Here is a 27,339-nt window from a genome sequence, read left to right as displayed (position 1 = left end):
TGGATTTATGTGGAAGCAAATCCCAGAGATCTTTTCATCTGTAAATATTTTTTTTTCAGTTTGCATTTGTAAAATACGAGGACTTTTTTTTCTTTTTTTTTGATACAGAGTTTTGCTGTGTCACCCAGGCTGGAGTGCAGTGGTGGGATCTCGGTTCACTGCAGCCTCCGCCTCCTGGGTTCAAGCAATTCTCCTGCCTCAGCCTCCTGAATAGTTGGGATTACAGGCGCGCGCGCCACCACGCTCGGCTCATTTTTTGTATTTTTAATAGAGACGGGTTTTCACCATGTTGGCCAGGCTGGTCTCGAACTCCTGACCTCAGGTGATCCACCCGCCTCGGCCTCCCAAAGTGCTGGGATTACAGGCGTGAGCCACCACGTCCGGCCGAGGAATCAAAAAAAAAACCATAATGCCATTTTCAAACCTAAAGCAAAGTAATACGGAGACAGGGAAATGAATGAAGAAGCCTTGCTTTGACCTTTGACCATAAGCCCTAACTGAATAGCTGGCCCCACCACACACATAATCGTGGCCTTGACGTCAGTCCCCTAACCCCGGACCCTTATCTTGGCCTCACTGTACTCTGCCCTTAAGCTCTAGCCCTAGTCGACTCCATAACTGTGGCCTTGGCCCCAGTCCCCGTGACCTCCGGACTTCAGACCAGAAACTGCCCATATCCCCTTGTGAGGTCTTGGTCAAGCAACACCTGGGTTGTACGTTTTCTCTTTCATCATTAAAAAGGCGGTGCTAAGCTGCAGACGGACTTCCGACTCAGCCAATGGTGTAAGCCAGGCAGGAGGTGGCGCCCAATAAGCTCAAGAGAGGAGGCGGGTTCTGGAAGGAAGCCAATAGCTTGTGAAGGCGAGTCTAGCAGCAACCAATAGACATGAGGGAGAGGCGGGACTCCGAGGGAGGTCAATCGCTGGAGGCGTCTGGCGCAGTTACAGCCAATGACTTTTGGCGGAGGCGTTCCCCAACCCTGGCCTCTCCCATGACCCCGCTCCGGGGCTATGGCCGCGACTGGGCTGCTGGCGCTGCGGACGCTGCCAGGGCCCAGCTGGGTGCGAGGCTCGGGCCCTTCCGTGCTGAGCCGCCTGCGGGACGCGGCCGTGGTGCGGCCTGGCTTCCTGAGCACGGCCGAGGAGGAGACGCTGAGTCGAGAACTGGAGCCCGAGCTGCGCCGCCGCCGCTACGAATACGATCACTGGGACGCGGTGAGACTGGCAGCGCGGGGGGCGAGGGGCGGGGGCTCGTCGGGGGCGCGGCCTGGGGACGTGGAGCACCGGATGGGGCGAGAACACGCTGGGGGCGGTACCTAGAGCGGGGATTTGGAGCGGGGACAGAGGATACGAGCGCCGGGACGGGCCAGGGTTACACTGGGGGCGGTTACAGTGCAGTCTAGCGTTGGGGCGGGGCAGGGAGTCGGGCGCAGGGATGGGGCGGGGCCACGCTGGGGCGGGGACAAAGGAGACCAGCGCAGGGATGGGGCGGGGACACTCTGGGGGCGGGAACAGGAGTCTAGCGTACGGACGGGGCGTGGCCTCGCTGGGGGCGAGGACAGTGGGAACCTCTGCTGGGATGGGGCGTGGTCACGCTGGGGGGCGGTTACAGCTCAGTCGAGCGTGGGGGCGTGGCTAGGTGGGGGTGGGGCCAGGGAGTCGGGAGTGGGATTGGGGTGCGATTATACGCTGGCAGCAGTTACAGGGCGGTAGAGCGTGGCGGTTGGGATTGGGGCGTGGTCAGGTCGTCGTGCGCATGGATAGGGCGGGACCAAGCTTGGGGCGGGGTCCGAGGAGTCAAGAGCATAGATGGGTTGGGGCCATGCTGGGGCTGGGGGCCGGGAAAGTCGTTTAGTGACGGCAGAACCAGGCTGTGAGCGGAGATGGGGGAGACACACATGCTGGGATGGGGCAGGGCCTTGTTGGGGTCGGTAGCTAGAGCAGGGATTTGGGAGCTGGGCTATGGTGGGAGCTGGGCTGAAACTCAGGCTGTGGGAGGGGTAGGACCTGGGGGATGAGGACACTGGGGTCAGGGAGAGCACTTTTGCGATCTGGGACCAAGGTTAGGATCAGAAACGGATGTGGAACCAGATGATGAGAGACAGAGACAGGACACTTGGGTGGGGTCAAGTTGTAGGGAGACTCAGCCAATTGAATATTGGGGCCGGGCCAGCACTGGGGATCTGAAACTGTAGCCTCAGGGTGAGTACTAAGGGCTGAGGTCACACCTAGGTAGGGCCATGGTTGGGGGGCTAGGGGAGTTTGAGTTGAGGGCAGGGTGGAGAGTCACATTAGGGAAACCAGCCCCTTGCCCTGTTTTCTGCCCCTCCATGCCTCCATTTCCTTGTTCCCTCTGGGAGCTCCCAGGCTTGACCAAGCTCTCTGTGCAGGCCATCCACGGCTTCCGAGAGACAGAGAAGTCGCGCTGGTCAGAAGCCAGCCGGGCCATCCTGCAGCGCGTGCAGGCGGCCGCCTTTGGCCCCGGCCAGACCCTGCTCTCCTCCGTGCACGTGCTGGACCTGGAAGCCCGCGGCTACATCAAGCCCCACGTGGACAGCATCAAGGTGGGCAGAGGCCTACGCCTTGGCACTCCCAGCCAGGGGGTAGGCAGGCCAGACCAGAGCCTGACCCATCCCCGCGCCCCTTTTGCAGTTCTGCGGGGCCACCATCGCCGGCCTGTCTCTCCTATCTCCCAGCGTTATGCGGCTGGTGCACACCCAGGACCCGGGGGAGTGGCTGGAACTCTTGCTGGAGCCGGGCTCCCTCTACATCCTTAGGTACCTCCAGCCAGGCAGCTGATTGTGCCATCCACCCCCCCAGTGCCCTGGGTACCTTCCCTCACTCCAGCCCTCCCCAAAGAAGCCCTTACCCCAGGGCCTGTGTGGGAGGCAGCAGGGGGCTGGAATCCAGGTCTGCCTGGAGCAGGGGCTGCTCTCCTTGCACCCAGTCACAGCCTGTTTCCTCCTGCAGGGGCTCAGCCCGTTATGACTTCTCCCATGAGATCCTTCGGGACGAAGAGTCCTTCTTTGGGGAGCGCCGGATTCCCCGGGGCCGGCGCATCTCCGTGATCTGCCGCTCCCTCCCTGAGGGCATGGGGCCAGGGGAGTCTGGACAGCTGCCCCCAGCCTGCTGACCGCCAGCTTTCTACAGACACTGGATTTGTGAATAAAGTTGGGGAATGGACAGCCTAACTGGAATATTGCAGTGGCTGCTTGCTGGGGCCGGGATCTGCAGGGGAACCCAGGATGGCACTGGCCCACAGGGAGCTCCAGGTGTGGCCGGCTGGACACACGGTCAAGGTCACAAGGCCGGGAGAGTGGTGTCCTTTATTGCATTCATTGCTGGTCACCCCAGCCCACTCCCCTCCTTGTTGTCTGTGCATCCAGGTCTCCAATAAATAAGTCAGCCGAGCTCCCCCAGCACTGCAGCTCCTGGCTGCCAGGCCGGGCACTCTCAGCCGCCACAGCCGCAGGCAGCCGCCGAGAGCTGGGGCAGCCGCTGCCAGCGGTGGCGGTCGTCAAGAAAGGCCACGTCGGTGTAGCGAGTGGGCCAGCAGCAGGGCCCGCCGTGGGCTCGGCCCTGGCCCTGCAGCCAGGCCAGCGCCAGGCCGTGCTGGGTGCGGGCACCACGGGGGCAGCTGCCGGCGCAGTAGCGGAAGATGACCTTCTCCTCTGAGGCGTAGCCCAGGCCCAGCTCTGCCACCGATAGGGTCAGGCTCCACAGCTGGCATGGACCGGACGGGGCTCGGCGCAGGCGGGCGAGGGGGCGGTGGGTGCCTGTGGGAGAGAAGGGTGCTGACAGCAGGGTCAGGGCTGGGGGAAGTTGGGAAGTCACAGAGGGTCCCTGGGGGTTCTTACCCAGCCAGGTCCCTCCAGCCTTTGCCACCTGCTCAGACGAGAACACTCCATCGGCCACTGGAGCCCCACGGGCATCAGGGCCCCAGCCCTGTCCCAGCTGCAGGGACAGAAGCAGCAGAGAGCCCAGCAGGACCTTCCCCACAGCCATTGTGATGGGCAGGTCCTGAGGGTGGGAGCTGTGCCCCGAATTTATGCCCTGCCTGGGCTGGGAGCTAACCTCTTCATTGCCGGCCCCTGCAGCCAGGAGGCCCCACGTCTGCACCAGCCCATCTCCCGCACCCTGGGATCCAGGCATCTCCTGCCCCACACCCCACCCCTCTAAGAGTTAAGGGCTCACCCCCAGCCTACCCCACCCCGACATTCCACACACCCATTTCCTACGCCCCAGACACCCCCTGATTTACGAGTGCTGTGCTGGCAGCCAGGGCAGGCAACTGGTGTTCCCCCGACCTGCTGCCTGGAGCGGAAGTCAGGGGGCTTCGTGGGACCCCATTGGGGTCCTTCCCCAATGGGGAGCCCCCACATGTATCATGTGCCAGGTGGGGCGTATGTGAGTGCTGGGAAAGGTGGGTTGGCAGGGGACCGAGGCCACGGGAGCTCTCCGTGGTGGCTCCCGCCTGGAGGATTAGGACATCATGCCCCTGTCTCCGGGCCTGGCTGAGCCAGCATCAAAACAGGAAAAGGGAGAGGCCTGGGGACAGCCAAGGGTGGGGACATAAGGGGACAGGGACGCCTGTCTCGGGAAGGCCAACCTAAGACCCCCATAACTGCAGCCCCATCCTGGGATCTGAGCGTGTCAGAGCCCCTGGGGTGATGGAGGCCGTCCAGGTCATGGTAATGTCTAGCATGATGCAGCCAGTGAGGATAAGGGCTCTCCAGGCTTCCATATCCAGCCCTGTGTGAGCCCAGTCCCCTTCCCGGTACAGGGGAGCTCCTCAGAACCCGTCCTACTCAGCTTGGTGAGGAAATAAATGGGTACTTACAGAGTGTAACGCAGTACCCGTAGCTTTGAATGCAAAAACAAGCAAACAGCTTGTGATTGTCCGAAGGGGTACTTGACCCTAATCACCCACAAGATTGGTGAAAATCAGAAAACCCTCACACACAGCCCGTGTGTGACCCAGGCGCGCCCCCGTGCTGTTGGTGGGGGTGTAAAATGCTAGCAGCTCTTTGGATGAGCAGCTGCTACTGGGGAATTGTAAATTACACCCTCTGCCCCAGGAGCCCTGTGTGTGGGGTTCCTCCCACACAGGCCAGTGAAACAGCTGGCACAGGGACGTCTGATGCCTTCTTCGTATTAGGAAAGACTGGAAGTGACCGCAACTCCATCCACGGGGGATTGCGTCGATGATGATGATGTGGTTTTTCTTCCTGAAGTGCTTATTGAGATAATTTTCAGATGGAAAGAAAAGCCTGGGCTTGGCATGGTGGCTCACTCCTCGGGAGGCTGAGGCGGATGAATCACCTGAGATTGGGAGTTTGAGACCAGCTTGACCAACATGGTGAAACCATCTCTACTAAAAATACAAAAATTAGCCGGGCATGGTGGTGGGCGCCTGTAATTCCAGCTACTTGGGAGGCAGAGGCAGGAGAATTGCTTGAACCTGAGAGGTGGAGGTTGCAGTGAGTTGAGATTGTGCCATTGCACTCAAGCCTGGTCAACAGAGTGAGACTCTGTCTCAAAGAAGCCTGGCCGGGCCCAGTGGCTCACACCTGTAATCCCAGCACTTTGGCAGGTTGAGGTGGGAGGATCATTTGAGGTCGGGAGTTCGAGACCAGCCAGGCCAACATGGTGAATCCCCATCTCTAATGAAAATACAAAAATTAGGCCGGGCGCAGTAGCTCACGCCTGTAATCCCAGCACTTTGGGAGGCCAAGGTGAGCAGATCACCCGAGGTCAGCAGTTCAAGACCAGCCTGGTCAACGTGGCAAAACCCCATCTCTATTAAAAAATTAGCTGGGCGTAGTCCCAGCTACTCAGGAGGCTGAGGCAGGAGAATCACTTGGAACCCAGAAGGCAGAGGTTGCAGTGAGCCAAGATTGCACCACTGCACTCCAGCCTGGGCAACAGAGTGAAACTCCATCTCAGAAATAAACCCAAAAAACAAAATTAGCTGGACATGGTGGGGCGTGCCTGTCATCCCAGCTACTCAGGAGGCTGAGGTAGGAGAACTGCTTGAACCCAGGAGGCGGAGGCTGCAGTGAGCCGAGATTACACCACTGCACTCCAACCTGGGCGACAGAGTGAGACTCCATCTCAAAAAAAAAAAAAAAAGAAGCCTGAAGTCACCCAGAATTAAGCAACGGACCTGGCATTTGAACCCAGGCAGGTCCTACCTGAATGCAAAGCCCCTGCTCCTAACCACGGGGCCACACCACCCAGCCTCCTTAGATGAAGGTCCATGCAGTGGGGATGGCTGGGGTGAAACTGCTGAGGCAGCAGCCCCCTCTAGAGCTGCCTCTGCTGCCCAAGAAGGCCTGGTGGGAGAAGCTGGACGGGGGGAGGTTGGCCTGAACTGGGACATTCCGAGGAATTAGCCGGACATCTCAGGCATTCCTGCTCGGCAGCCAAGGGCTGCAGAACTGGGTGGGGAAGACTTCCACCTGCAAGTTTCCAACCACCGGGAAGACGGAAGGGATCGCCCGGAAGATGGGTTCAAAAGTAGTGGCTGCAGCCAAATTCCATTTCCAGCTACATTACTGACCAGGAACTGGAAAAGCCCTACCTTACAGAACGCCTGGCAATGCCAGATCAAATATATGCACGACCAAGCTTGTAAGAAGGGAAGGAAGCCCCCCGAAACATCACTGGGAACCTGAAACATAGGGACCCACAATTGGGGGGGAGGGGGGTTGGCTTTGGTGGCCACCTAGGGACAAAGTCTGCAAGCCGAGAACCACACACAAAATGAGCTGGGTAGCTAGCGAAAGCCAAGGCGGAACCATCTGGAAGGACTGCCTGCAAAGTAGGCCACCCCGGATTCCCACAGAGCCCCCAGCTGGCCATGAGCATCCGATCCCAAGTCACAAGAAAATCTATCACCAAGGGGAGTCACAAGAAACAGAAGGCTGCCTGGGAACTTCAGCTTCTAGGTTTATCAGACTACAAAGTCAGGATGCGTAAAATAAAAACATCAGCCGGGCGTGGCTGGGTGCGGTGGCTCACGCCTGTAGTACCAATACTTTGGGAGGCCAAGGCAGGCAGATCACCTGCGGTCAGGAGTTCGAGACCAGCCTGGCCAACATGGTGAAACACCATCTCTACTAAAAATACAAAAATTAGCCGGGCGTGGTGGCGGGTGCCTGTAATCCCAGCTACTCGGGAGGCTGAGGCAGAATTGCATGAGCCAGGGAACTGGAAGTTGTGGTAAGCCAAGATTGCACCACTGTACTCCAGCCTGAGCAACAAGAGTGAAACTCTGTCTCAAACAAAACAAAACAAAAACACATTAGCCAGGCATAATCGTACATGCCTGGCTGAGCCATGAGTTCAAGGCTGGCCAGGGCAATACAGTGAGACCTCACCTCTACAAAAAATTAAAAAATTAGCTGGGCGTGGTGGTGTGCACGACTTGAAAGGCTAAGCAGGGAGGATGGCTTAAGCCCGGGAGGTAGAGGGTGCAGGGAGCTGAGACAGTGGACACTGCAGTCCAGCCTGGGCAACAGAGCAAGACCCTGTCTCAAAAACTAAAAAATAAAAATAAAACCATGAAAGTTGGGACCAAAACATAAGGAACAAGACATTTATCCCCAGCAGAATAGCAGATCTAAAAAGGAAACAAATCTCAGCAATTTATTTTTTTTATTTATTTTTTTTTTTTTGAGAGGGAGTCTGGCTCTGTCGCCCAGGCTGGAGTGCAGTGGCCGGATCTCAGCTCACTGCAAGCTCCGCCTCCCAGGTTTACGCCATTCTCCTGCCTCAGCCTCCCGAGTAGCTGGGACTACAGGCGCCCGCCACCTCGCCCGGCTAGTTTTTTTTGTATTTTTTAGTAGAGATGGGGTTTCACCGTGTTAGCCAGGATGGTCTCGATCTCCTGACCTCGTGATCCGCCCGTCTCGGCCTCCCAAAGTGCTGGGATTACAGGCTTGAGCCACCGCGCCCGGCCAGCAATTTATTTTTTTATTTACTGAGACAGAGTCTCACTCTGTTATCCAGGTTGGAGTGCAGTGGCGTGGTCTTGGCTCACAGCAACCTCCACCTCCCAGGTTCAAGTGATTCTCGTGCTTCAGCCTACAGAGTAGCTGGGACCACAGGCGCCTGCCACTATGTCTGGCTACTTTTTCGTGTGTGTGTGTGCCAGGATCTCATTCTGTCACCCGGGCTGGCGTGCAGTGGCACCATCAAAGTTCACTGCAGCCTTGAACTGGGCTAAGAATCCCAGGTAGCAGGGACTGCAGGCGCGTATCATCATGCCCAGCCCAAACTGAAGACTTCCTGGGCTGTGCGGTGGACAAGTCACGGCTATAGAGAGAACTAGGGGAGTGGAAGGGAGAACTGTGGAAGTGGGCAGCACGGGCCCTTGGTCAGTGTGAGGGAGGCTGAGCCAGGAGAAGGAGGACAGTAAGAAGGTCTAACAGGCATCTGAAGATTCCAGGAGGGGCCAGAGGAGGAGATGGCTTAACCTTTCCAGAATTGCTAACTATGGGGCCCTGGGAGTCAGGGAGCAGGATAGTGAAGGGGCAGTGAGAGGCTGAGTTCGGGGGCAGGGCCGTGTGCCGGACGGCGCCTCACTCCTTGAGGGAGAAGTGCATTTTGTCGTTGACCATCTTGCGCTCGGGGTTGAGGCGCTTGAGGATCTGGGCCAGCACGTTCACCGTCTGCTCGCTGCTCAGCCCTGTCTTCTTGGTCTGGAACTTTTTCAGCAGGTCCTTAGTGGTCATGGGCTTCCGTGTCAGGTAGCGGCGCACGGCATCCTCAGTCACCTGCACGTCGCTGAGGATGGGAGGGCGGGGAAGGTGGCATCAGTGAGCTTGTCCCCGGTAGCCCTTGCCCTGCCCCCTGCCATCCTTGTCAGCTTACCCGCTACTGGGTGTTGACTTGCCCGATGGCGGCTGGGGGGTCGACTTCCCGGACAGGCTCTGGGGCCCCGCGTCCAGCCGCAACCGCTTGGCCGCAGGCATCTCGCTCACCCGCTTCCCTGTAGGAGTGGGGTCAGGGCTGAGTCTTGGGGGCAGGAGGCCGAACCCCTGAGCAGGACCGCGGGCTGGGCAGTGCCAGGATGAGGGTTCAGGGGGATTGGGGACAGACAGGCCTCCACCCCCATCTCCATCTCCTCTCTGTCTTAAGCCCCAACAGAGGTCGGGAGGCCGTGGCTGTGGGGAGTGGGGAGGCCACAGGCGCTCACCTTGCTCGAGCTTGCTGGCAGCCGCCCGCAGGGTGGAGGAGGTGCTGCCGCCCTCTGCGCTGGGTGTGCCTGGGCGGCTGTTGCCCCTCGAGCTCCCTCCCGACGGCTTCCGCTCTCTCTTGGGTGGCGTCTTCTTCTTCTGCGGAGGTCAGGGTGGGGTGAGGGGTGTGAGTCTGGAAACAGACGCCCAGGCCTCCCCTGTCACCGGGCTGGGCCTTACCGCCATGAAGAGGGCCGAGGAGGCCTCGCTGTCAATGTCGCTCTCCTCTGAGCTGTCCGACTCCTCGCTGCTGTCTGCGGGGCACAGGAAAAGGGTCAGGGCCAGAGCAACCCCGGGACCCGGCATCCACCGGTACCTCCACTGCAGATGAGGGAGGCCTGCAGGGGAGAGGGGAGGAGGCAGCAGAGCGCCAGGCCCTGACCCAAGCCTCCAACATGGGGGCCACACCAGCCGCACCTTTCCTGCGCTTCTTCTCCTGCGGGGTGGGCGCCTTCTTCTCCTCCTCCTCCTCCTTGTCCTCCTCAGGCGGCTTCTCCTCCTCACTCTCCTCGCTACTGTCGCTCTGCTCATCAACACCTGGGGGGACAGGGTATGAGCAAGAGCAGAGACGCACTGCCCGCATCTCCCTGGGGCCCCCCCAGCCGCCGCCTACCCTTGGGCCCCTCCTCCTGCTGGGGCGGCTTGGCCTTGCTCTCAGGCTCGTCCTGGGAGCTGCTGTGAGACAGGGACGGCAGAGGGTGAGTGTGCGCCCGCAAGGCCGCACGGGGTCTCGCAGCCGCCTCGCGTCGGCCTCACCTGGAGCCGTCCGACATGTAGTCCACCTCCTGGCCCTCGAAGTCCCCATCATCGCTGTCTTCAAAGGCCTCGTCGTCGGAGCCCTTCTTCTTCTTCTTCTTCCTGCCACCCTTGGCCAGCGGCACCTTCTTCTTGGCCTTGGGGGCTCTGCCGCCTGGGAAGGGAGGAAAGGAAGGAAAAGGAGGGGGAGGCAGTGGGTATTTTGTGCAGTTTTGACATTCTGGGGGCCTCACTGACTGGGGAGACTGCCGCACCAAGGCCAGCCCAGGAGCTCAGCTCTCCTAAACAAACTCCTGGTCCACACCCCACACCCCAACCCACGTTCTCTAACGCTCACAGACCACTCCCCCGTCCCAGACCACCCCAGGCGAGGCACCTGATAACCAGGGACAGCCCCTACAGCCCAGAGTGCACAGGAATTATTGAAACTGGCCAACCCAGAGTTGCAGTTTCTCATAGGAACCCCCGTGAAGACCACAGCCAGGCCAGGCCAGGCGCGGTGGCTCATGCCTGTCAATTCCAGCACTTTGGCAGGCTGAGGCGGGAGGATGGCTTGAGCCCAGGAGTTTTCAGACCATCCTAAGCAACATAGTGAGTGAGACCCCAGTATCTACAAAAAATACAAAAATTAGGCCAGGTGCTGTGGCTCACACTTGTAATCGCAGCACTTTGGGAGGCCAAGACAGGCAGATTACCTGAGCTCGGGAGTTTAACACCAGCCTGGCCAACATGGTGAAACCCCGTCTCTGCTAAAAACACAAAAATTAGCCAGGCGTGGTGGCGCATGCCTGTAATCCCAGCTACTCGGGAGGCTGAGGCAGGAGAATCACTTGAACCTGGGAGGCAGAGGTTGCAGTGAGCTGAGATCACACCACTGAGTTCCAGCCTGGGCAACAGGGCAACACTCTGTCTCCAAAAAAAAAAACCAAAAATTAGCCGGGCCTGGTGGTGCATGCCTGTAGTCCTGTAGCTACTCAGGAGGCTGAGGTGGGAGGATTGCTTGACCCTGGGAGGTCAAGGCTGCAGTGAGCTGTGATTGTACCACTGCACTCCAGCCCTGGTGAGAGAGAGAGATCCTGTCTCAAGAAAAAAAAAAAAGAAGGGCCACAGCTCAGTTCTCCCGGGCTCTGGCTTTGCCTCCTGACTGACATCACTGCTCCTCCAGGCAGCCTCGCCTGACTCTCATTCTTTTTTTTCTGAGACCGAGTCCCACTCTGTCGCCCAGGCTGGAGTGCAGTGGCGCGATCTCAGCTCACCACAACCTCCATCTCCCAGGTTCAAGCGATTCTCCTGCATCAGCCTCCCAAGTAGCTGGGACTAGAGGCATGCACCATCATGCCCAGCTAATTTTTGTGTTTTCAGTAGACACAGGGTCTTACTGTGTTGGCCAGGCTGGTCTCGAACTCCTGATCTCAGGTGATCTGCCTGCCTCAGCCTCTCAAAGTGCTGGACGACAGGCGTGAGCCACCGCATCTGGCCCCAGGTGCCTCGAATTCTAGGGCCACTGTGAGCGACGGTAGACTTTGCCTTCACTGGCACCACCTGAGCAGGTACCTCTGTAGCCTAATGCCCGGGCCCCCGTGCTCACCCTCCTCACCGCTGGCGTCACTGGCATCAGAAGACATCTCCAGGTCATCCTCCAGGTCGTGGATGCGCAGCTCGCTTGCCTTCCTGCGGCCGCGTTTCTCCTTCTCCTCCTCGTCCTCATCCTGGTCCTGATCCTTGAGCCGCCGCTGCTGCATGATGCTGAAGTGGTTCAGCACCTTGTTCCTCCTGGGGGCCAGGCACAGGGTGGCTCATGCTGGGCCTGGCACCACCCTGCACCTGCGCTTGCAGGGGGCGAGCCCTAGGGCACCACCCACACAGCCTTCAATGTGATGTGGACCCCAGGGACTTGGGCTGTGGCCCAGGACTCCCTGAAACCACACGGATAGAACCGGCCCTTCCTACCTTCCCTTTCCGCCCCGAGTCCCTCAGAGACAGGGTCCCCACGTGCTGCTGGAGTCTCAGCACCTCCCTTGGACTCAGAGTCTGGCCCCAATCCAGTCACACTGGTTTCTTGCTATTTTTTTTTTTTTTTTTGAGACAGACTCTCGCTCTGCCGCCCAGGCTGGAGTGCAATGGTGCAATCTTGGCTCACTGCAACCTCCGCCTCCCAGGTTCACACCATTCTCCTGCCTCAGCCTCCTGAGTAGCCGGGACTACAGGCACACACCACCACGCCCAGCTAATTTTTGTAGTTTTCATAAGGACGAGGTTTCACCATGTTGTTCAGGCTGGTCTCAAACTCCTGACCTCAGGTGATCCACCTGCCTCGGCCTCCCAAAGTGCTGGGATTATAGGCGTGAGCCACTGCACCTGGCCAGATCTCTTGTTATCTTAATTTATAGATGTCTTTTTCTTTATTGACAAAACCTACTGTTTCCACTGGAACAATGTAACGTTGTCTCATTGCTCATGGAAGCTTCAAAAAACAGGACTGCAGGCCGGGCTTGGTGCAGTGGCTCACGCCTATAATCGCAGAAATTTGGGAGGCCGAGGCAGGTGGATCACCTGAGGTCAGGAGTTTGAGACCAGCCTGAACAACATGGTGAAACCTCGCCCCTACGAAAACTACAAAAATAAGCCGGGCGTGGTGGTGGGTGCCTGTAGTCCCGGCTACTTGGGAGGCTGAGGCAGGAGAATTGCTTGAAGCTGGGAGGCGGAGGTTGCAGTGAGCCAAGATTGCACCACTGCACTCCAGCCTGGGTGACAGAGTAAGACTCTGTCTCCAAAAAACAAACAATCAAAAAAGACTGCATGTAATGAGAAGTGTTAGGAATACATGTAACATGGGCAAAGCCCAGGCTGGTGTGAAAGATAATGAAACTGCTGCATAACACTGTGAGCGGCTTTACCCCACTGAGCGGTGCACCAAAAAAGTGACAGTTGGATGCAGTGGCTTAAGCCTGTCATCCCAGCACTTTGGGAGGGGAGGCCGAGGCTGGATACTCGCTTGAACCCAGGAGTTTGAGACCAGCCTGAGCAACATAGCGAGACCCCATCACCATTTTTAATTTTTTTCTTGTTTTTTTTTTTTGAGTCGGAGTCTTGATCTGTCACCCATGCTGGAGTGCAATGGTGTGATCTCGGCTCACTGCAATCTCTGCCTCCCGGGTTCAAGTCATTCTCCTGCCTCAGCCTCCCCAGTAGCTGAGATTACAGGTGCCCGCCACCATGCCCTGCTAATTTCTGTATTTTTAGTAGAGATGGGGTTTCACCAAATTGGCCAGGCTGGTCTCTTGGCCAGGATGGTCTTGAACTCCTGGCCTTGTGATCCGCTCTCCACGTGCCCAGCCTGAACAGTTCTTAGCTAAGTAGATTTAACATCTGATCAAGAGATGGCATTCTGGCCGGGCACCGTGACTCACACCTGTAATCCCAGCATATTGGGAGGCGAAGGCGGGCAGATCACTTGAGGCCAGGAGTTCGAGACCAGCCTGGGCAACACGGTGAAACCCCTTCTCTACTAAAAGTACAAAAACTAACCGGGTGTGGAGGCGCACGTTTGTAGTCCCAGCTACTCGCGAGGCTAAGGCAGGAGAATTGCTTAAACCCGGGAGGTGGAGGTTGCAGTGAGCCAGGGAGCTGAGATGGCACAACTGCACTCCAGCCTGGGTGACAGAGTGAGACTCTGTCTCAAAAAAATAAAAATTAAAAAAAGGCCGGACACGGTGGCTCACGCCTGTAATCCCAGCATTTTGGGAGGCTGAGGCAGATCACAAGGTCAAGAGATCGAGACCATCCTGGCTTACACAGTGAAACCCCATCTCTAGTAAAAATGCAAAAAAATTAGCCGGGCGTAGTGGTGCGTGCCTGTAGTCCCAGCTACTCGGGAGGCTGAGGCAGGAGAATGGCGTGAACCTGGGAAGCGGAGCTTGCCATGAGCTGAGATCACGCCACTGCACTCCAGCCTGGGCAACAGAGCGAGACTCCGTCTCAAAAAAGAGATGGCATTTCTCCTTTGGTTAACATCCAGGTTTTACACAATTCTATAAAATGCCAAATTCTTCTCCCTAAAACTTTCAAAGCAGATTCTAAGGAAAATGCAGCAAAAGGGAATCTGCCCTCTCAGCAAAGACTGATCGATGGATTTTACAGTGGAGCCCCAGGAACTCAACCAACGTGGAGCAGGCAGGAAGACTGGGGGATGCTGTTCCAGGGTCCAGGGGCACAGAAACTGCCCCACAGGCTCGGAGGCTCATTACCTGGAGAGGATGCTCTGACTGCGTGCCATTTATGGGGTTGCTTTTGGAGCTGAGCCAACCTACGACTCCAGAAATTTTAAAACCAAAGAAAATGACTAAAAACTAAAGCAGGCCGGGCGTGGTGCCTCATGGATGTAATCCCAGTACTTCGGGAGGCCGAGGCGGGCAGATCACCTCAGGTCAGGAGTTTGAGACCACCTGGCCAACATGGGGAAACCCTGTCTCTACAAAAAAATACAAAATTAGGCTGGGCGCGCTGACACGCCTGTAATCCCAACACTTTGGGAGGCCGAGGTGGGCGGATCACAAGGTCAGGAGATGGAGACCATCCTGGCTAACACGGTGAAACCCCGTCTCTACTAAAAATACAAAAAATTAGCCAGGTGTGGTGGCGGGCGCCTGTAGTCCCAGCTACACGGGAGGCTGAGGCAGGAGAATGGCGTGAACCCAGCAGGTGGAGCTTGCAGTGAGCTGAGATCGCGCTACTGCACTCCAGCCTGGGTGACAGAGCGAGACTCCGTCTCAAAAAAAAAAAAAATTACAAAATTAGCTGGGCGTGGTGGTGGCCAACTATAATCCCAGCTACTCGGGAGGCTGAGGCAGGAGAATGGCATGAACCCGGGAGGCAGAGGTTGCAATAAGCTGAGATTGCGCCACTGCACTCCAGCCTGGGCAACAAGAATGAAACTCAGTCTCAAAAAAAAAAAAAAAAAACCACTAAAGCAAAGAGGGAAAAAGGTGTTTTTTTAACCCTTTGTGAGCCATCAACTCTTTGAGCATCTGCTCATCTGTGACCTGTGCAAATGCCATTTTGCAGATGCATCCAAAGTGCCCTCCCCACCATCTGCAAGCACCCTAGGGCGGTGGTGGCCCTAAGGTCTCATCCAAAGCCGTAACATCCAAGACCAAGTGCTCTGGGCCCCCAGCCTCGTCCCCCTGCCCACAGTCACTCTGCACTGGCCTCATGCACTGTGTCTCTCCACAGCCCTTAACTGTACCCGCCTCACCTCTGAGGCCAATGACACTGCTAGAGAAACCCTCCCAGGATGCCCTGCCTGGAGCTGTTGCTCTGCAGTGGATCAGGCTGTGTGACCTGCGGCCTGTGGAAGCCAAGGGGGCAGTTAGATCCCATCCTGCTCTGCCAATGTGAGCTCCAGGTCACCCCCTATCTGTTTCCCCCTGAACTGACAGCTCCGAGATGGCTGAGTGGGGTCTGCCCTGGTTACCCCTGAGTCCCCAGCTCCCAGCACAGGGCCTGCTGATATACCCACAGCAAGGCACCCCATTTCCCTCACTTCTGTCCCCAGCCACCACACAGTCCACTCACCTCTCCCACTCCTCCTCGGCCTCCTCGGCAGTGAGCGTGCGGTGCCGGGCCAGCGGCGTGAAATTGTACCAGTTGTGCACGGGGAAGGCCTCGAAGGCCCCATCGGGGCACTGGGTGAAGATGTAGTAGGACGTGTTCTCTGTCACGCCTCCCTTCTTGATGCCCTTGAACCTGCAGGGAGCCACGATCATGGCCTGGCCCACAGGGACCAGCCCAGCCCTGCCTGTGTCCCCCCAGGCCTGCCTCCTTTATGGCACTTGCCATAGGAGGAAGACCAAGGAATGCCCATGAGGCCTTCAACCAGCTGGGCCTCATCAATTCTCACATCTGGGGAACAGCGCCGGCACACCTACACTGCAAAGGGCTGGGCATGTGCGCATCGGGATCATTTCTGGAAAGACCGTGTGAGATTATCTCAGAAGAGCCCAACCCTGCAGTCACACCGTCTACATTTGCCTCCAGCTCTGCTACTTGTGGGCCATACCCAGGAAAATGAGGAATAGAGTAAGGGGATGGGAGGAAGGCATATTGAATTTTTTTTGAGATGTTGGCATTACATTGATGATGCATTATTGATAATATATCATCGTCCCAGTGTGGCTCTGTCACCTGGGCTGGAGTGCAGTGGCACAATCTCAGCTCCTGCAGTAGCCAGCCTCCCCTGGCTTCCAAGCGATTCACAGGTGCCTCAGCCTCGGTGGCTGGGATTACAGGTGTCCATACTGCAGCCCAGCTAATTTTTGCAGTTTTAGTAGAGATGGGGTTTCACCATGTTGGCCAGGCTAGTTTTGAACTCCTGATCTCAAGTAATCTGCCCGCCTCGGCCTCCCAAAGGGCTGGGATTACAGGCGTGAGCCACCATGCCCAGCCATGGCATGGCCAAATCTGAAGTGGACACCTGGCCCAGGCCACCATTTCCTCAAGCCTAAACAACTGCCCAGCCTCCTAAGGCCTCCACTTCATTCTCTTCTACCCTAAAGGTCCAGGCAATCTGGGTGAGCGCCCCTTCCCTGCCTACAGCTTTCCAAGGCTCCACTGGGTCCAGCACATCCTGGCACCTACTGCCCTGTGTGAGCTGCCTGTGTCTCTCACTATCACCCAACTGCTGTGCCTGGAGTGCCCTTGATCAACCTAACCTAGACCCCTCCCGTTCTGGCCTCAGTCTGCCCCCTCTGAGAGGTCATCTCAAGTGTCATGAGCCCCCAGGGCTGGCCACCCAAGCTTCCTGCATTGTGGTACTCAGAGCTGCCTCAGAGCCAGGCACAAGCACCAACTCAGTGAACTATCTTCAAAAATACAACCCCAGGGCCTGGGCAGTGGCTCACGCCTGTAATCTCAGCACTTTAGGAGGCCAAGTTAGGAGGATCACTTGACCCCAGAAGTTCAAGACCAGCCTGAGCAATGCAGCAAGACCCCATCTCTACCAAAAATACAAAACTGAGCCAGGCATGGTGGGGCACGCCTGTAGTCCTAGCTACTCAGGAGGCTGAGGTGGGAAGATCTCTTGAGCCCAGGAGTTGGAGCCTGCAGTGAGCTAGGATCGCACCACTGCGCTCCAGCCTGGGTGACAGAGTGAGACCCTGTCTCAAAATCAATAAGTAGGCTGGGTGGCCAGGCACAGTGGCTCACGCCTGTAATCCCAGCACTTTAGGATGCCGAGGCAGGCAGATGACAAGCTCAGGAGATCGAGACCATCCTGGCTGACACGGTGAAATCCCATCTCTACCGAAAATACAAAAAAATTAGTCGGGCGTGTTGGCAGGCCTGTAGTCCCAGCTACTCGGGAGAGGTTGAGGCAGGCTAATGGCATGAACCTGGGAGGCGGAGCTTGCAGTGAAGCCAAGATTTCACTGCACTCCAGCCAGCCTGGGTGACAGAGCGAGACTCCATCTCAAAATAAATAAATAAATAAATAAAGTAGGCTGGGTGGGTGGCTCACGCCTGTAATCCCAGAACTTTGGGAGGCAGAGGCAGGAGGATCACGAGGCCAGGAGTTCGAGACCAGCCTGACCAATATGGTGAAACCCCATCTCTACTAAAAATACAAAAATTAGCCGGGCCTGGTGGTGGCAGGCAACTCCGTAATCCCAGCTACTCAGGAGGCTAAGGCAACAGAATCGCTTGAAAACCGGAGGAGGCTGCAGTGAGCCAGGATCGTGCTACTCGCACTCCAGCCTAGGGCTACAGAGCAAGACTCCATCTCAAAAAAAAAATAAATACAAAATAAGACAAACATAAATAAATAAAAAATAAAACCCTACAGGGATGGAAGTGCCAGCACCTCCATCGCAGCAGTGGGAATCTGAGGTTCAGAGAGGTACCCCACAAAGTTTGTAAGTTGAGGGGGATGTGGACTGGTCGCTAAGCCGGCACCGCCACCGCTTCCCACCACTTACTTCCTGCCAGATTTGCCGCTGACCGAGCAGCCAGGCTGGTCCTCGGCCGAACTCCTTGAGGACTTATGTCGCATTCTCTTCCTCCGGTTTCTCCCGGTTAAGGTTGAACTCACTCGCCTGCTCGATTCGGCATCTCCTCCTCTTGTAATTTTCTTGTTGCTCAAGTCCCGCCTCCACGGTATTTGGGGAGCAGGAAGCAAAGCCTCTCAGGGTCCCTGGTTTTGCTTACAGGTGCCCCGCCCAGGAATGCTGCCCTTCTCACCCTAGGCCAGTTTCTAGACGCCAAAACCAACTTACCACTTAAAACAAGGGCGAGAATGGTAGCTCAGATAAATCTGGGTAAAGGGAATTTGAGCGCAGCCTTGTGTTCTATTTCTTGCAACTTAAAGCTGCAAATTACTTCCAAATTAAAAATTAAAAGAGAAAAAGAGCACTCCGGTGGCCATCGGTGCAGGCCATCAAGGCAAAATTCCTTATCTGAGGAATGTAGAAGTAATGAAGACTTCCTACTCTGGTGTACAGCAGGCATCTGGTTCCAGGCTCTTTCCAAAAATTCTATAAGTAACTAGAATGGTCACACATCTCCAGAATGCATGCATATCAAACTCATTGTGTGGTAGCTCAGCCTGTAATCCCAGAACTTTGGGAGGCCAAGGCAGAAGGGATCGCTGAGCTCAAGACAAGACCAGCCTGGCATCAGAATGGCTTGAACCTGGGAGGCAAAGGCTGCAGTAGCTCAGAGATCACGCCTACCTCCACTCCAGCTCAAAGCACAGAGCGACACCTGCCTTATTAAAAAAGGCCGGACGCTGTGGCTCATATACCTGTAATCCCAGCACCTTGGGAGGCTGAGGCAGGCGATCACCTGAGGTCAGGAGTTCGAGATGAGCCTGACCAACATGGGGAAACCCGACTTCTACTGAAAATACAAAATTAGCAGGGTGTGATGGTGCATGCCTGTAAATCCCAACTACCGGGAGGCTGAGGCAGGATAATTGCTTGAACCCGGAGGGCGGAGGCTGGCATGAGCCAAGATCACACCACTGCACTCCAGCCTGGGCAACAAGAGTGAAACTTTGTCTCAAAAAAAAAAAAAGGCCGGGCGCTGTGGCTCAAGCCTGTAATCCCAGCACTTCGAAGCCGACAGGCGGATCACAAGGTCAGGAGATCGAGACCATCCTGGCTAACACGGGGAAACCTCACTCTACTAAAAAATACAAAAAACTAGCCGGACAAGGTATGGGCGCCAGGTCCAGCTACTCAGGAGGCTGAGGCAGGAGAATGGTGTAAACCCAGGGGAGGCGGAGCTTGCAGTGAGCCGGAACCGCCACTACACCCACAGCCTGGGCGACAAAGCAAGACCTCGGCCTCAAAAAAAAAAAAAGACCAGCCTGGGCAACATAGTGAGACTCTATATCTATTTTTAAAAATTAAAAAGGCCGGGCACGGTGGGAGGCTGAGGCAGGTGGATTACTTGAGGTCAGGAGATCAAGACCAGCCTGACCAACATGGCGAAACTTCATAAAAAAAAACAAAAATTAGCTGGGCTAAAGGTGTGCACCTGTACTTGGGAGGCTGAGGCAGAAGAATGGCTTGAACCTGGGAGGTGGAGATTGCAGTGAGCCCAGGTCGTGCCATTGCACTCCAGCCTGGACAACAAGAGACTCCATCACAAAAAATAAATAAATAAAATAAATAAAAAGAATCTCATTGTACAACATTTGCTGACATTAAGGCACCAAAATCTCTACAAATGTTACCATTTATCGTGGATCTATGTGGCTGATTATGATCCAACACGCTAAGCTCTTTGATTTGGCCATCCATATACCATTTCCAAAACACTCTAGAATCAGCCACATCTCATAACCTCCACTGCCCCCAATGCCCACCAGGACTCACCTAGACCAGACCAGTTGCTTCTACCCGGTCTCCCTTTAACGGCCCTCAAACCCACAGTCTGTCTCCCTACAACAGCCAGATCACACTACAACCTCCCAGTTGAAAACACTTTAATGGCTCCCAAAGTCCCTTCTAGAGCCTCTGATGGCAGGGGCTCTGGGAAAGCCCCCAACCCAGTCCCCTCCCTTGCCCAGATAAACCTTGGCCAAAAATGCCCATCGGTGGGCACAACTTCTGAATGTTCTCCTCATGAGAGGCCTCGTGGGCTTCCAGTACCAACCTAACTTATTAGACACCCCAGGAGCTTGACCTGGGCCTTTGGCTATATTCTTTTTTTTTTTTTTTTTTTGAGATGGAGTCTGGCTCTGTCCCCAGGCTGGAGTGTAAGGCCGACCAGCTCACTGCAAGCTCCTCCCTCCTGGGTTCACCATTCCTCCCCTGCTCCTCAGTTTCCAGTGGCTGGGACTACAGGCTCTCGCCACCGCCCAGCTACTTCTTTTTTTGTGTTTTTTAGTAAAAGACGGGAGCCAACGGGTGCAGTTGTGATGGTCTCGACCTCCTGACCTCATGATCCCACTCTCACTTCGGCCTCCCAAAGTGCTGGGATTACAGGCTTGGAGGCCACCGCATCTTATTCTTTTTTTGGTATTGTGTCTGCCTGTTATCCAGGCTGGAGTGCAGTGATGCAATCATAGCTCACTGCAGCCTTGAACCCCTGGGCTCCAGCGATCCTCCTACCTCAGCCTCCTATGTAGGCCTACAGACCCACACTACCAGCCCCAGCTAATTTTTTAATTTTTTTGTAGAGTTGGGGTCTTGCTATTACATTGCCCAGGCTGGTTTTGAACTCCTAGCCTTAAGCAAGCTTCCTGCCCCGGCCTCCTAAAGTGCTGAGATCAGGGGTGTGAACTACTGCACCCAATCCTTTGTCATCTATCTTTTCTTCACTTTGAGAAAAGTGAGAAAATTAAGACTTAGTTACTATGACAGTTAAGCAACTATTACAATCACCAAGGTCAGGGTCATGTTCTCCCACCACCCCAGCTCCCAACCCCCAGGACCCAGGGACTTACCTGATTCCACGTAGCAAAGTTGACTTTATCGGCTGCATTAAAAGCCATGATATTATATTTTTTGGTTGTATTCCTGGAGTGGATTAGAAGAGGTGGTGTCAATACAATACAGCAGTTCAATCATTAATTTAATGAATTAATGCGATTGAACCATTAATTCAATCAGCCCTCCAACTGGACCATTAATTCAATCAAATCATTAATTAAATCGCTCGATCCAATTGCACTATCAAGTCAATTCAGTCATTCCATTCAATTGAATCATTTATTCAATTCAATCACTCAACAAACCCACACCGATTCATTCAGCCTGTTTTGCCTGGCAACACTGGATACAGAAGACTCCAAGGATTCCCAGTCTGCCAGAGAAGCTAGACCCATCCCCTCTTGACCCCAGGCAGAAGAAGAGCAGATGGAGGAACAAAGATTTGGGGGAACCCAAGATGTGGAGATTATTGTGAACTCAGCCTTGGGGAGGAGGGAGGACAAGCACGGAGGGCTTCCTGGAGGAGGAAGATACTGGAGCTGAGTTTTGCAGAATCAACAAGAATTCACCCAGCAGAGTCACAGTTTAGGGGTTGAGGGGAGGCACCCATGGCAGAGGGAAGAGGGATACAAAAGGCTCAGGAAAGGAAAAGATAGCCTGACCATTTTGAAACAGGACGAGGAATATGTCCTTACAGCCGGCCTGGGCATCATGGGATCGAAGGTTAAGCCAGGGGGCTGGATCGCCGTGTTATTAATGCACTCATTCATTCATTCGTTTAAAAAAGCAGTGTTGTCCCCAGGGAAGCCTCAGCTTAATCCCAGCCCTACCCTCCAAGTCTGGAGGGAGAATCACAGACAGGGCCAGAAACCCCTGGCTAAGAAGATCGTGAAGGTTTTCATTTTTGGAGGGTGGAGAGGAGTGGGAGATGGGGCTGGGGACTTACTTGGGAACTCGAACGACGTATTCAGTGACACTCTGGCTGCTAGCGCCCTGCGGAAAGAGGAACCGGACGGTGAGTGAGGAGTTGCCGAGGTCGCCGTCGGGACCCCGGAACCCCGCCAAATCCACACTCACTAGGGCCGCCATGGTCAATGGTCAGTGGTTCCGATCTGGTCCGACCCGGGTTCCTTTCGTCTCCTCTGGCGTGCGCGTCCCTCGATCCCGGGGAAGCCGCCGCTCGCTGTCGGGTCTCTGTCCCTGAGCGAAGACCCCAACCCCAGGCGCCTCTGGCACTGGGAAAAGGTAACCGGAAGAGGCGCTGCAGCTACTCGGCTGCGGCCGCTTAACCCGGAAGCGAAACCCTCCAGCGGCCGCGTCGCGATGGCAACCTTCTTAGCGACTGTGGCCGCCTCAATGCGCAGTCACTTATGCTCCTCGGCGGCTATGGTCACCTCAAAAGGGCCACCACGGTCCCTTCTTAGACTCAGCAAACCCAGGCCGAGTCTGAGATAAACTAACCGGCCTCTGTCGCTGGCGCTCTTTTATACAACACGGCTAACTTCGCCAAAAGGGGGACCGCCCTCCCTCATGACGTCACACCCAAGGACCGCGGGGCATCCTGGGTGGGGAGAGGGATAAGAGTCCTCCTTGCGGGCCCCCAGGCACTTTGCGCATGCGCCATGTCGCTCTGGACCGGGGTGGGGGGGCCAAGAAGGCCGCGTCACCATAGCAACCGAGGCCTACTCCGGTCGGGTCGAACCGCTGCTTGGCTCCCCATGGGCCTGTTTGGGGTTCATTTCTTCCCCCTACCCCGAAGGAATGGACCCCGTCATTGTCGCAAAATGACCGGGGCGGGGACCCTTGTGACGTTGTGCCGAGCCAGGAGGGGTCAGAGCCTGGGCGGGGTCGGGGAGCGACCACCCCAAGGGCTGCTGGCTGGATGGGTCTCTGCAAGTCCAAGCTGCCCGAGATGGGCAGGGCTCTGAGGCCCCAAGAGAAGGGTAACGTCGCGGGGGCGGCTGGCTGGCTTCCTGGGGGGAAGGGAAGGAGGCTGCAGAGAACAGTAGGGAGATGCAAGATCCCCTACCCCGTTCCAGGCATGCACACACGCCCCAGTCATGGCAGTAACACAACTGCGCATGCTCACGGCGCAACCATTCATTGCTCCACTTCGGAAATACTCGAGCACCTCCTGGGTTCGGGGCCCCGCAAGGTGAATCTGTCAAACCAGCTCCCAACGGAGGGTTACAGTGTCCTCTCGAGGGTTACAGTGTCGTGGGGGAGACAGACTCATAACATGGGAATCTACAACCCAGGAAGGAGCAGGAGAAGCACAGGCTCTGAGGGCTCAGAGAAGAGGGGAGGTTTCAGTTGGGCACTGAGGGATGCATAGGAGTTGGCTAAGCAAAGGGAAGGGGAGCAAGGCACAAAAATTGGGCCATGAACTACAGACACCGTCGATGTGTCTGGTTTCATTTATTCCTCATCCACCACTAAATGTCAGAAACTGCCAACTCCTAGGAATATAGGAATGAGGGAGGCCGAAATAGTCCTTGCCCTCATGGAGTCGAGTCTGGCGTGGAGGAGACAAGAACGAGTAAATGGCCGGGCACTGTGGCTCACGCCTGTAATCCTAGCACTTTGGGAGGCCGAGGCAGGCGGATCACCTGAGGCTGGGAGCTTGGCACCAGCCTGACCGGCTACGGAGAAACCCCGCTTCTACCAGTAAAAAATACAAAAATTAGCCGGCCAGGGTGGCTCATGCCTATAATCCCAGCTACCGGGAGGCTGAGGCAGGAGGAGAATCGCTGGACCTGGGAGGCGGAGGTTGTGGTGAGCTGAGATCAAGGCTTTATTGCACTCCAGTCTGGCCAACAAGAGTGGAACAAGCATTCCCAAAAAAAGAAAGTAGGAAGAATAAAGAAGAAGAAGAAAAAATAAAAGAATAAACAGGGAAGATCATGACTGACCATTGTGGGCTGTTAAGGAGGAGACAGGAGTGGATGGAATGGAAAGTGAGAAGGATGGAAGGAAGGAACTGGCAGGTAGGCAGAGGAAATGGAAGGAGGAATGAAGAACTGGAAGCTGGGACAGGAAAGGGGAGTATGGGATGGGAAGGAAGGAGTATGGATAGGCTGGGACAGAGGGAAGGGGAGTATGGGATGAGGCTGGGACGGAGGGAAGGGGAGTATGGGATGAGACTGGACAGAGGAAAGGGGAGTATGGGATGAGACAGGACGGGAGGGGAAGGGGGGAGTATGGATGGGCTGGGATGGAGGGAAGGGGAGTGGATGGCTGGGAAGGGGGAAGTGGATGGAATGGACGGAGGGAAGGGGGAAGGGATGGGACGGAGGGGGAAGGACATGGAGCATGGCCGGAAATATGATAGAGTTTTAGATGTGAAGGAGATGCATAAAGGGCCTGTCCTGCCTGCCCACATGGAGACAGAGCCCTGTTTGTTGCCCAGCCTGGAGTGCAGTGGCGCACCCTCGCTTATTGCAAACTTCGCTCCTGGTTCAAGCTGCATTCTCCTGCTTCAGCCTCACAAGTAGTTGGGATCACAGGCGTGCGCCACCACACAAGCTAATTTTTTTTTTTGTATTTTTAGTAGAGACAGGGTTTCACCATGTTGGCCAGGCTGGTCTCAAACTCCTGACATCAAGGGATCCACCCCCACCTCAGCCTCCCAAAGTGCAGGGACTATAGGTGTGAGCCACCGCACCTAGCCTCAAGTTCACATCTTCATCCAAGCGGTACAAACACACAACGTGCCTGGCTATACCCGTGAGAACAGAAACATACCCCCAAGATGCCACCCTATGGCAAAAGAGAGTCGTAGGACTTTGTCCAGTGTCACCCAGGGACACTTGTGCCCCTACAGGCACTAACCCATCTCCTTCCCTCTTCCTGGGTGCCACAGACATCCTCAAGTCCCCTCTGATCATCTCTGTGATGGGCAGCCCAGGCTGTGCCAAAGGGACACAGTGCAAGAATATGGTGACCAAGTATGGCTTCTGCCACGTGGGGCTGGGCCAGGTACTGTGACAGGAGGCTCAAGGGAGCACGCAGCAGGGCCGGCAGATCTGTGACATCATGCTGCAGGGGCTCCTGGTGCCCCCAGTAGGAGCTCATGGGAGGGGGTAGGAAGGAAGGCGGTACGTTGGGACAGCCACCCACCAGGAGGGCTCACAGGACCCAGAAGGTTACAACTTCCCACGTGGCTATTGCCTTGCTGCACTAAGCTTTCATTTCCTTATCTGTGAAGAGGGGAGATCCCATCAAAAGGCTGTAGGGGTCCGGCCCAGTGGCTCACGCCTGTAATCCCAACACTTTGGGAGGCCAAGGCGGGTGGGTCACCTGAGGTTGGGAATTCAAAACCAGCCTGACCAACATGGAGAAACCCTGTCTCTACTAAAAATACAAAATTAATCTCACAGTGATGTATGCGATGCCTGTAATCCCAGCTACTCGGGAGGCTGACGCAGGAGAATAACTTGAACCCGGGAGGCGGAGGTTGTGGTGAGCCGAGACAGCTATTGCACTCCAGCCTGGCCAACAAGAGCAAAACCCCATCTCAAAAAAAAAAAAAAAAAAAAAAAAATCACTCACTAGGGAAGCTCTCGCTGTTTGGTGAAGTGGAGGGTGCCCCATTTGTGAATTGCAAATAAAAGTCAATTAGCAATACGTAACTGAAGCGAAGAAAATACAAAAAAATTAGTCGGGCGTGTTGGCAGGCGCCTGTAGTCCCAGCTACTCGGGAGGTTGAGGCAGGCGAATGGCATGAACCTGGGAGGCGGAGCTTGCAGTGAGCCAAGATTGAGCCACTGCACTCCAGCCTGGGTGACAGAGTGAGACTCCATCTCAAAATAAATAAATAAATAAAGTAGGCTGGGTGGGGTGGCTCACGTCTGTAATCCCAGAACTTTGGGAGGCAGAGGCAGGAGGATCACGAGGTCAGGAGTTCGAGACCAGCCTGACCAATATGGTGAAACCCCATCTCTACTAAAAATACAAAAATTAGCCGGGCCTGGTGGTGGCAGGCACCTGTAATCCCAGCTACTCAGGAGGCTAAGGCAACAGAATCGCTTGAAACCGGGAGGTGGAGGTTGCAGTGAGCCAGGATCGTGCCACTGCACTCCAGCCTAGGCGACAGAGCAAGACTCCATCTCAAAAAAATAAATAAGTAAAATAAGACAACATAAATAAATAAAAAATAAAACCCTACAGGGATGGAAGTGCCAGCACCTCCATCGCAGCAGTGGGAATCTGAGGTTCAGAGAGGGTACCCCACAAAGTTTGTAAGTTGAGGGGGGATGTGGACTGGTCGCTAAGCCGGCACCGCCACCGCCCCACCACTTACTTCCTGCCAGATTTGCCGTTGACCCGGAGCAGCCAGGGCTGGTCCTCGGGCCGGAACTCCTTGAGGACGATGCCGTACTTCTTCCTCCGAGCCTCCTCCCGAAGCTTGCGGTTGAACTCACTGCCTGCGCCCGATTCGGGCATCTCCTCCTCTTGGTAAATTTTCTTGTTGCTCAAGTCCCGCTCCAGCCGAGCCTAGGGGAGCAGGAAGCAAAGCCTCTCAGGGTCCCTGGCTTTGCTTGGGCGGTGCCCCGCTCCAGGAATGCCCTTCCTCACCCTAGGCCAAGCTCTAGACGCTCAAAACCAACTTACCACTTGGCAACAAGGGCGGAGAATGGTAGCCTGTGATAAATCTGGGTAAAGGGAATTTGAGCGAGCCTTGTGTTCTATTTTTGCAACTTAAAAGCTTGAAATTACTTCCAAATTAAAATTAAAGAGAAAAAGAGCACCTGGTGGCCATCGAGCAGGCCATCGAAGGCAAAATTCCTTATCTGAGGAATGTAGAAGTAATGAAGACTTCCCTACTCTGTACAGCAGGCATCTGGTTCCAGGCTTCTTTTCCAAAAATTTATAAGTAACTAGAATGGCTACACATCTCCAGAATGCATGCATATCGAAACTCATTGTGTGGTAGCTCGCGCCTGTAATCCCAGAACTTTGGGAGGCCAAGGCAGAAGGATCGCTTGAGCTCAAGAGTTTAAGACCAGCCTGGCATCAGAATGGCTTGAACCTGGGAGGCAAAGGCTGCAGTAAGCCGAGATCACGCCACTGCACTCCAGCCTGGGTGACAGAGTGACACTCTGTCTTATTAAAAAAAAAAGGCCGGACGCGGTGGCTCATACCTGTAATCCCAGCACTTTGGGAGGCTGAGGCAGGCGGATCACCTGAGGTCAGGAGTTCGAGATGAGCCTGACCAACATGGGGAAACCCGATCTCTACTGAAAATACAAAATTAGCAGGGTGTGATGGTGCATGCCTGTAATCCCAACTACTCGGGAGGCTGAGGCAGGATAATTGCTTGAACCCGGGAGGCGGAGGTTGCGATGAGCCAAGATCACACCACTGCACTCCAGCCTGGGCAACAAGAGTGAAACTTTGTCTCAAAAAAAA

General features: G+C 55.6%; 4 protein-coding genes across 7 annotated transcripts in view; 2 read left to right on the top strand and 2 right to left on the bottom strand.

Annotated features, from left to right (window-relative positions):
- Positions 1 to 235: 235 nt before the first annotated feature.
- On the top strand, positions 236 to 3,190 carry ALKBH7 (alkB homolog 7). Its single transcript, XM_003914752.4, has 4 exons — positions 236 to 1,214; positions 2,390 to 2,563; positions 2,652 to 2,776; positions 2,970 to 3,190. The coding sequence occupies exons 1-4, from the start codon at positions 1,011 to 1,013 to the stop codon at positions 3,130 to 3,132; spliced, it is 666 nt and encodes a 221-aa protein (XP_003914801.1). The 5' UTR covers positions 236 to 1,010; the 3' UTR covers positions 3,133 to 3,190.
- Positions 3,191 to 3,306: 116 nt separating this feature from the next.
- PSPN (persephin) lies at positions 3,307 to 5,457 on the bottom strand. Its single transcript, XM_021930577.1, has one exon. It carries the CDS (start codon positions 4,149 to 4,151, stop codon positions 3,453 to 3,455), a length of 699 nt encoding a protein of 232 aa, XP_021786269.1. The 5' UTR covers positions 4,152 to 5,457; the 3' UTR covers positions 3,307 to 3,452.
- Positions 5,458 to 8,555: 3,098 nt separating this feature from the next.
- GTF2F1 (general transcription factor IIF subunit 1) lies at positions 8,556 to 26,890 on the bottom strand. 4 transcript variants are annotated; one of them, XM_031660064.1, is made up of 13 exons: positions 22,006 to 22,683; positions 21,875 to 21,921; positions 20,939 to 21,015; positions 17,968 to 18,008; positions 15,572 to 15,594; positions 11,595 to 11,770; positions 9,998 to 10,151; positions 9,855 to 9,916; positions 9,659 to 9,778; positions 9,422 to 9,495; positions 9,202 to 9,340; positions 8,877 to 8,994; positions 8,556 to 8,789 (listed from the first exon to the last, which is right to left on the bottom strand). In XM_031660064.1, exons 1-13 carry the CDS (start codon positions 22,015 to 22,017, stop codon positions 8,585 to 8,587), a joined length of 1,248 nt encoding a protein of 415 aa, XP_031515924.1. In that variant the 5' UTR covers positions 22,018 to 22,683; the 3' UTR covers positions 8,556 to 8,584. The 4 variants fall into 4 exon arrangements, with proteins under 4 accessions (XP_031515924.1, XP_031515922.1, XP_031515921.1 ...); XM_031660062.1 differs by lacking the exons at positions 17,968 to 18,008; positions 20,939 to 21,015; positions 21,875 to 21,921; positions 22,006 to 22,683 and adding an exon at positions 26,231 to 26,890 and having other exon boundaries at positions 15,572 to 15,742; XM_031660061.1 differs by lacking the exons at positions 17,968 to 18,008; positions 20,939 to 21,015; positions 21,875 to 21,921; positions 22,006 to 22,683 and adding an exon at positions 26,231 to 26,889 and having other exon boundaries at positions 9,855 to 9,913; positions 11,586 to 11,770; positions 15,572 to 15,742.
- Positions 24,566 to 27,339, top strand: part of LOC103879910 (adenylate kinase isoenzyme 1) — a 17,121-nt gene continuing 14,347 nt past the window's right edge. The window contains 1 exon segment of the mRNA XM_021930581.2: positions 24,566 to 24,990. Within this exon segment, the coding sequence (XP_021786273.2) occupies positions 24,823 to 24,990 (168 nt within the window). The 5' untranslated portion in view covers positions 24,566 to 24,822.

Source organism: Papio anubis, chromosome 20, assembly GCF_008728515.1.
Source record: "Papio anubis isolate 15944 chromosome 20, Panubis1.0, whole genome shotgun sequence".
Classification (NCBI taxonomy): domain Eukaryota; kingdom Metazoa; phylum Chordata; class Mammalia; order Primates; family Cercopithecidae; genus Papio; species Papio anubis.
The sequence above is the reverse complement of the archived record's forward strand: the minus strand, read 5'-3'. Positions and strand labels throughout refer to the sequence as shown.

What these genes read in the sequence shown, in the direction of transcription:
- PSPN (XM_021930577.1), bottom strand. Translation starts at nt 4,151, where the DNA reads ATGCCTGGATCCCAGGGTGCGGGAGATGGGCTGGTGCAGACGTGGGGC.
- GTF2F1 (XM_031660061.1), bottom strand. Translation starts at nt 26,373, where the DNA reads ATGCCCGAATCGGGCGCAGGCAGTGAGTTCAACCGCAAGCTTCGGGAG. An exon ending in TACATGTCGGACGGCTCCAG is followed by an intron (nt 9,914 to 9,997) that starts GTGAGGCCGACG and finishes GTCTCACAGCAG; the next exon opens with CTCCCAGGACGAGCCTGAGA. An exon ending in TGCCAGCAAGCTCGAGCAAG is followed by an intron (nt 8,995 to 9,201) that starts GTGAGCGCCTGT and finishes CCACTCCTACAG; the next exon opens with GGAAGCGGGTGAGCGAGATG.
- ALKBH7 (XM_003914752.4), top strand. Translation starts at nt 1,011, where the DNA reads ATGGCCGCGACTGGGCTGCTGGCGCTGCGGACGCTGCCAGGGCCCAGC. An exon ending in AATACGATCACTGGGACGCG is followed by an intron (nt 1,215 to 2,389) that starts GTGAGACTGGCA and finishes CTCTCTGTGCAG; the next exon opens with GCCATCCACGGCTTCCGAGA. An exon ending in CCCACGTGGACAGCATCAAG is followed by an intron (nt 2,564 to 2,651) that starts GTGGGCAGAGGC and finishes CCCCTTTTGCAG; the next exon opens with TTCTGCGGGGCCACCATCGC.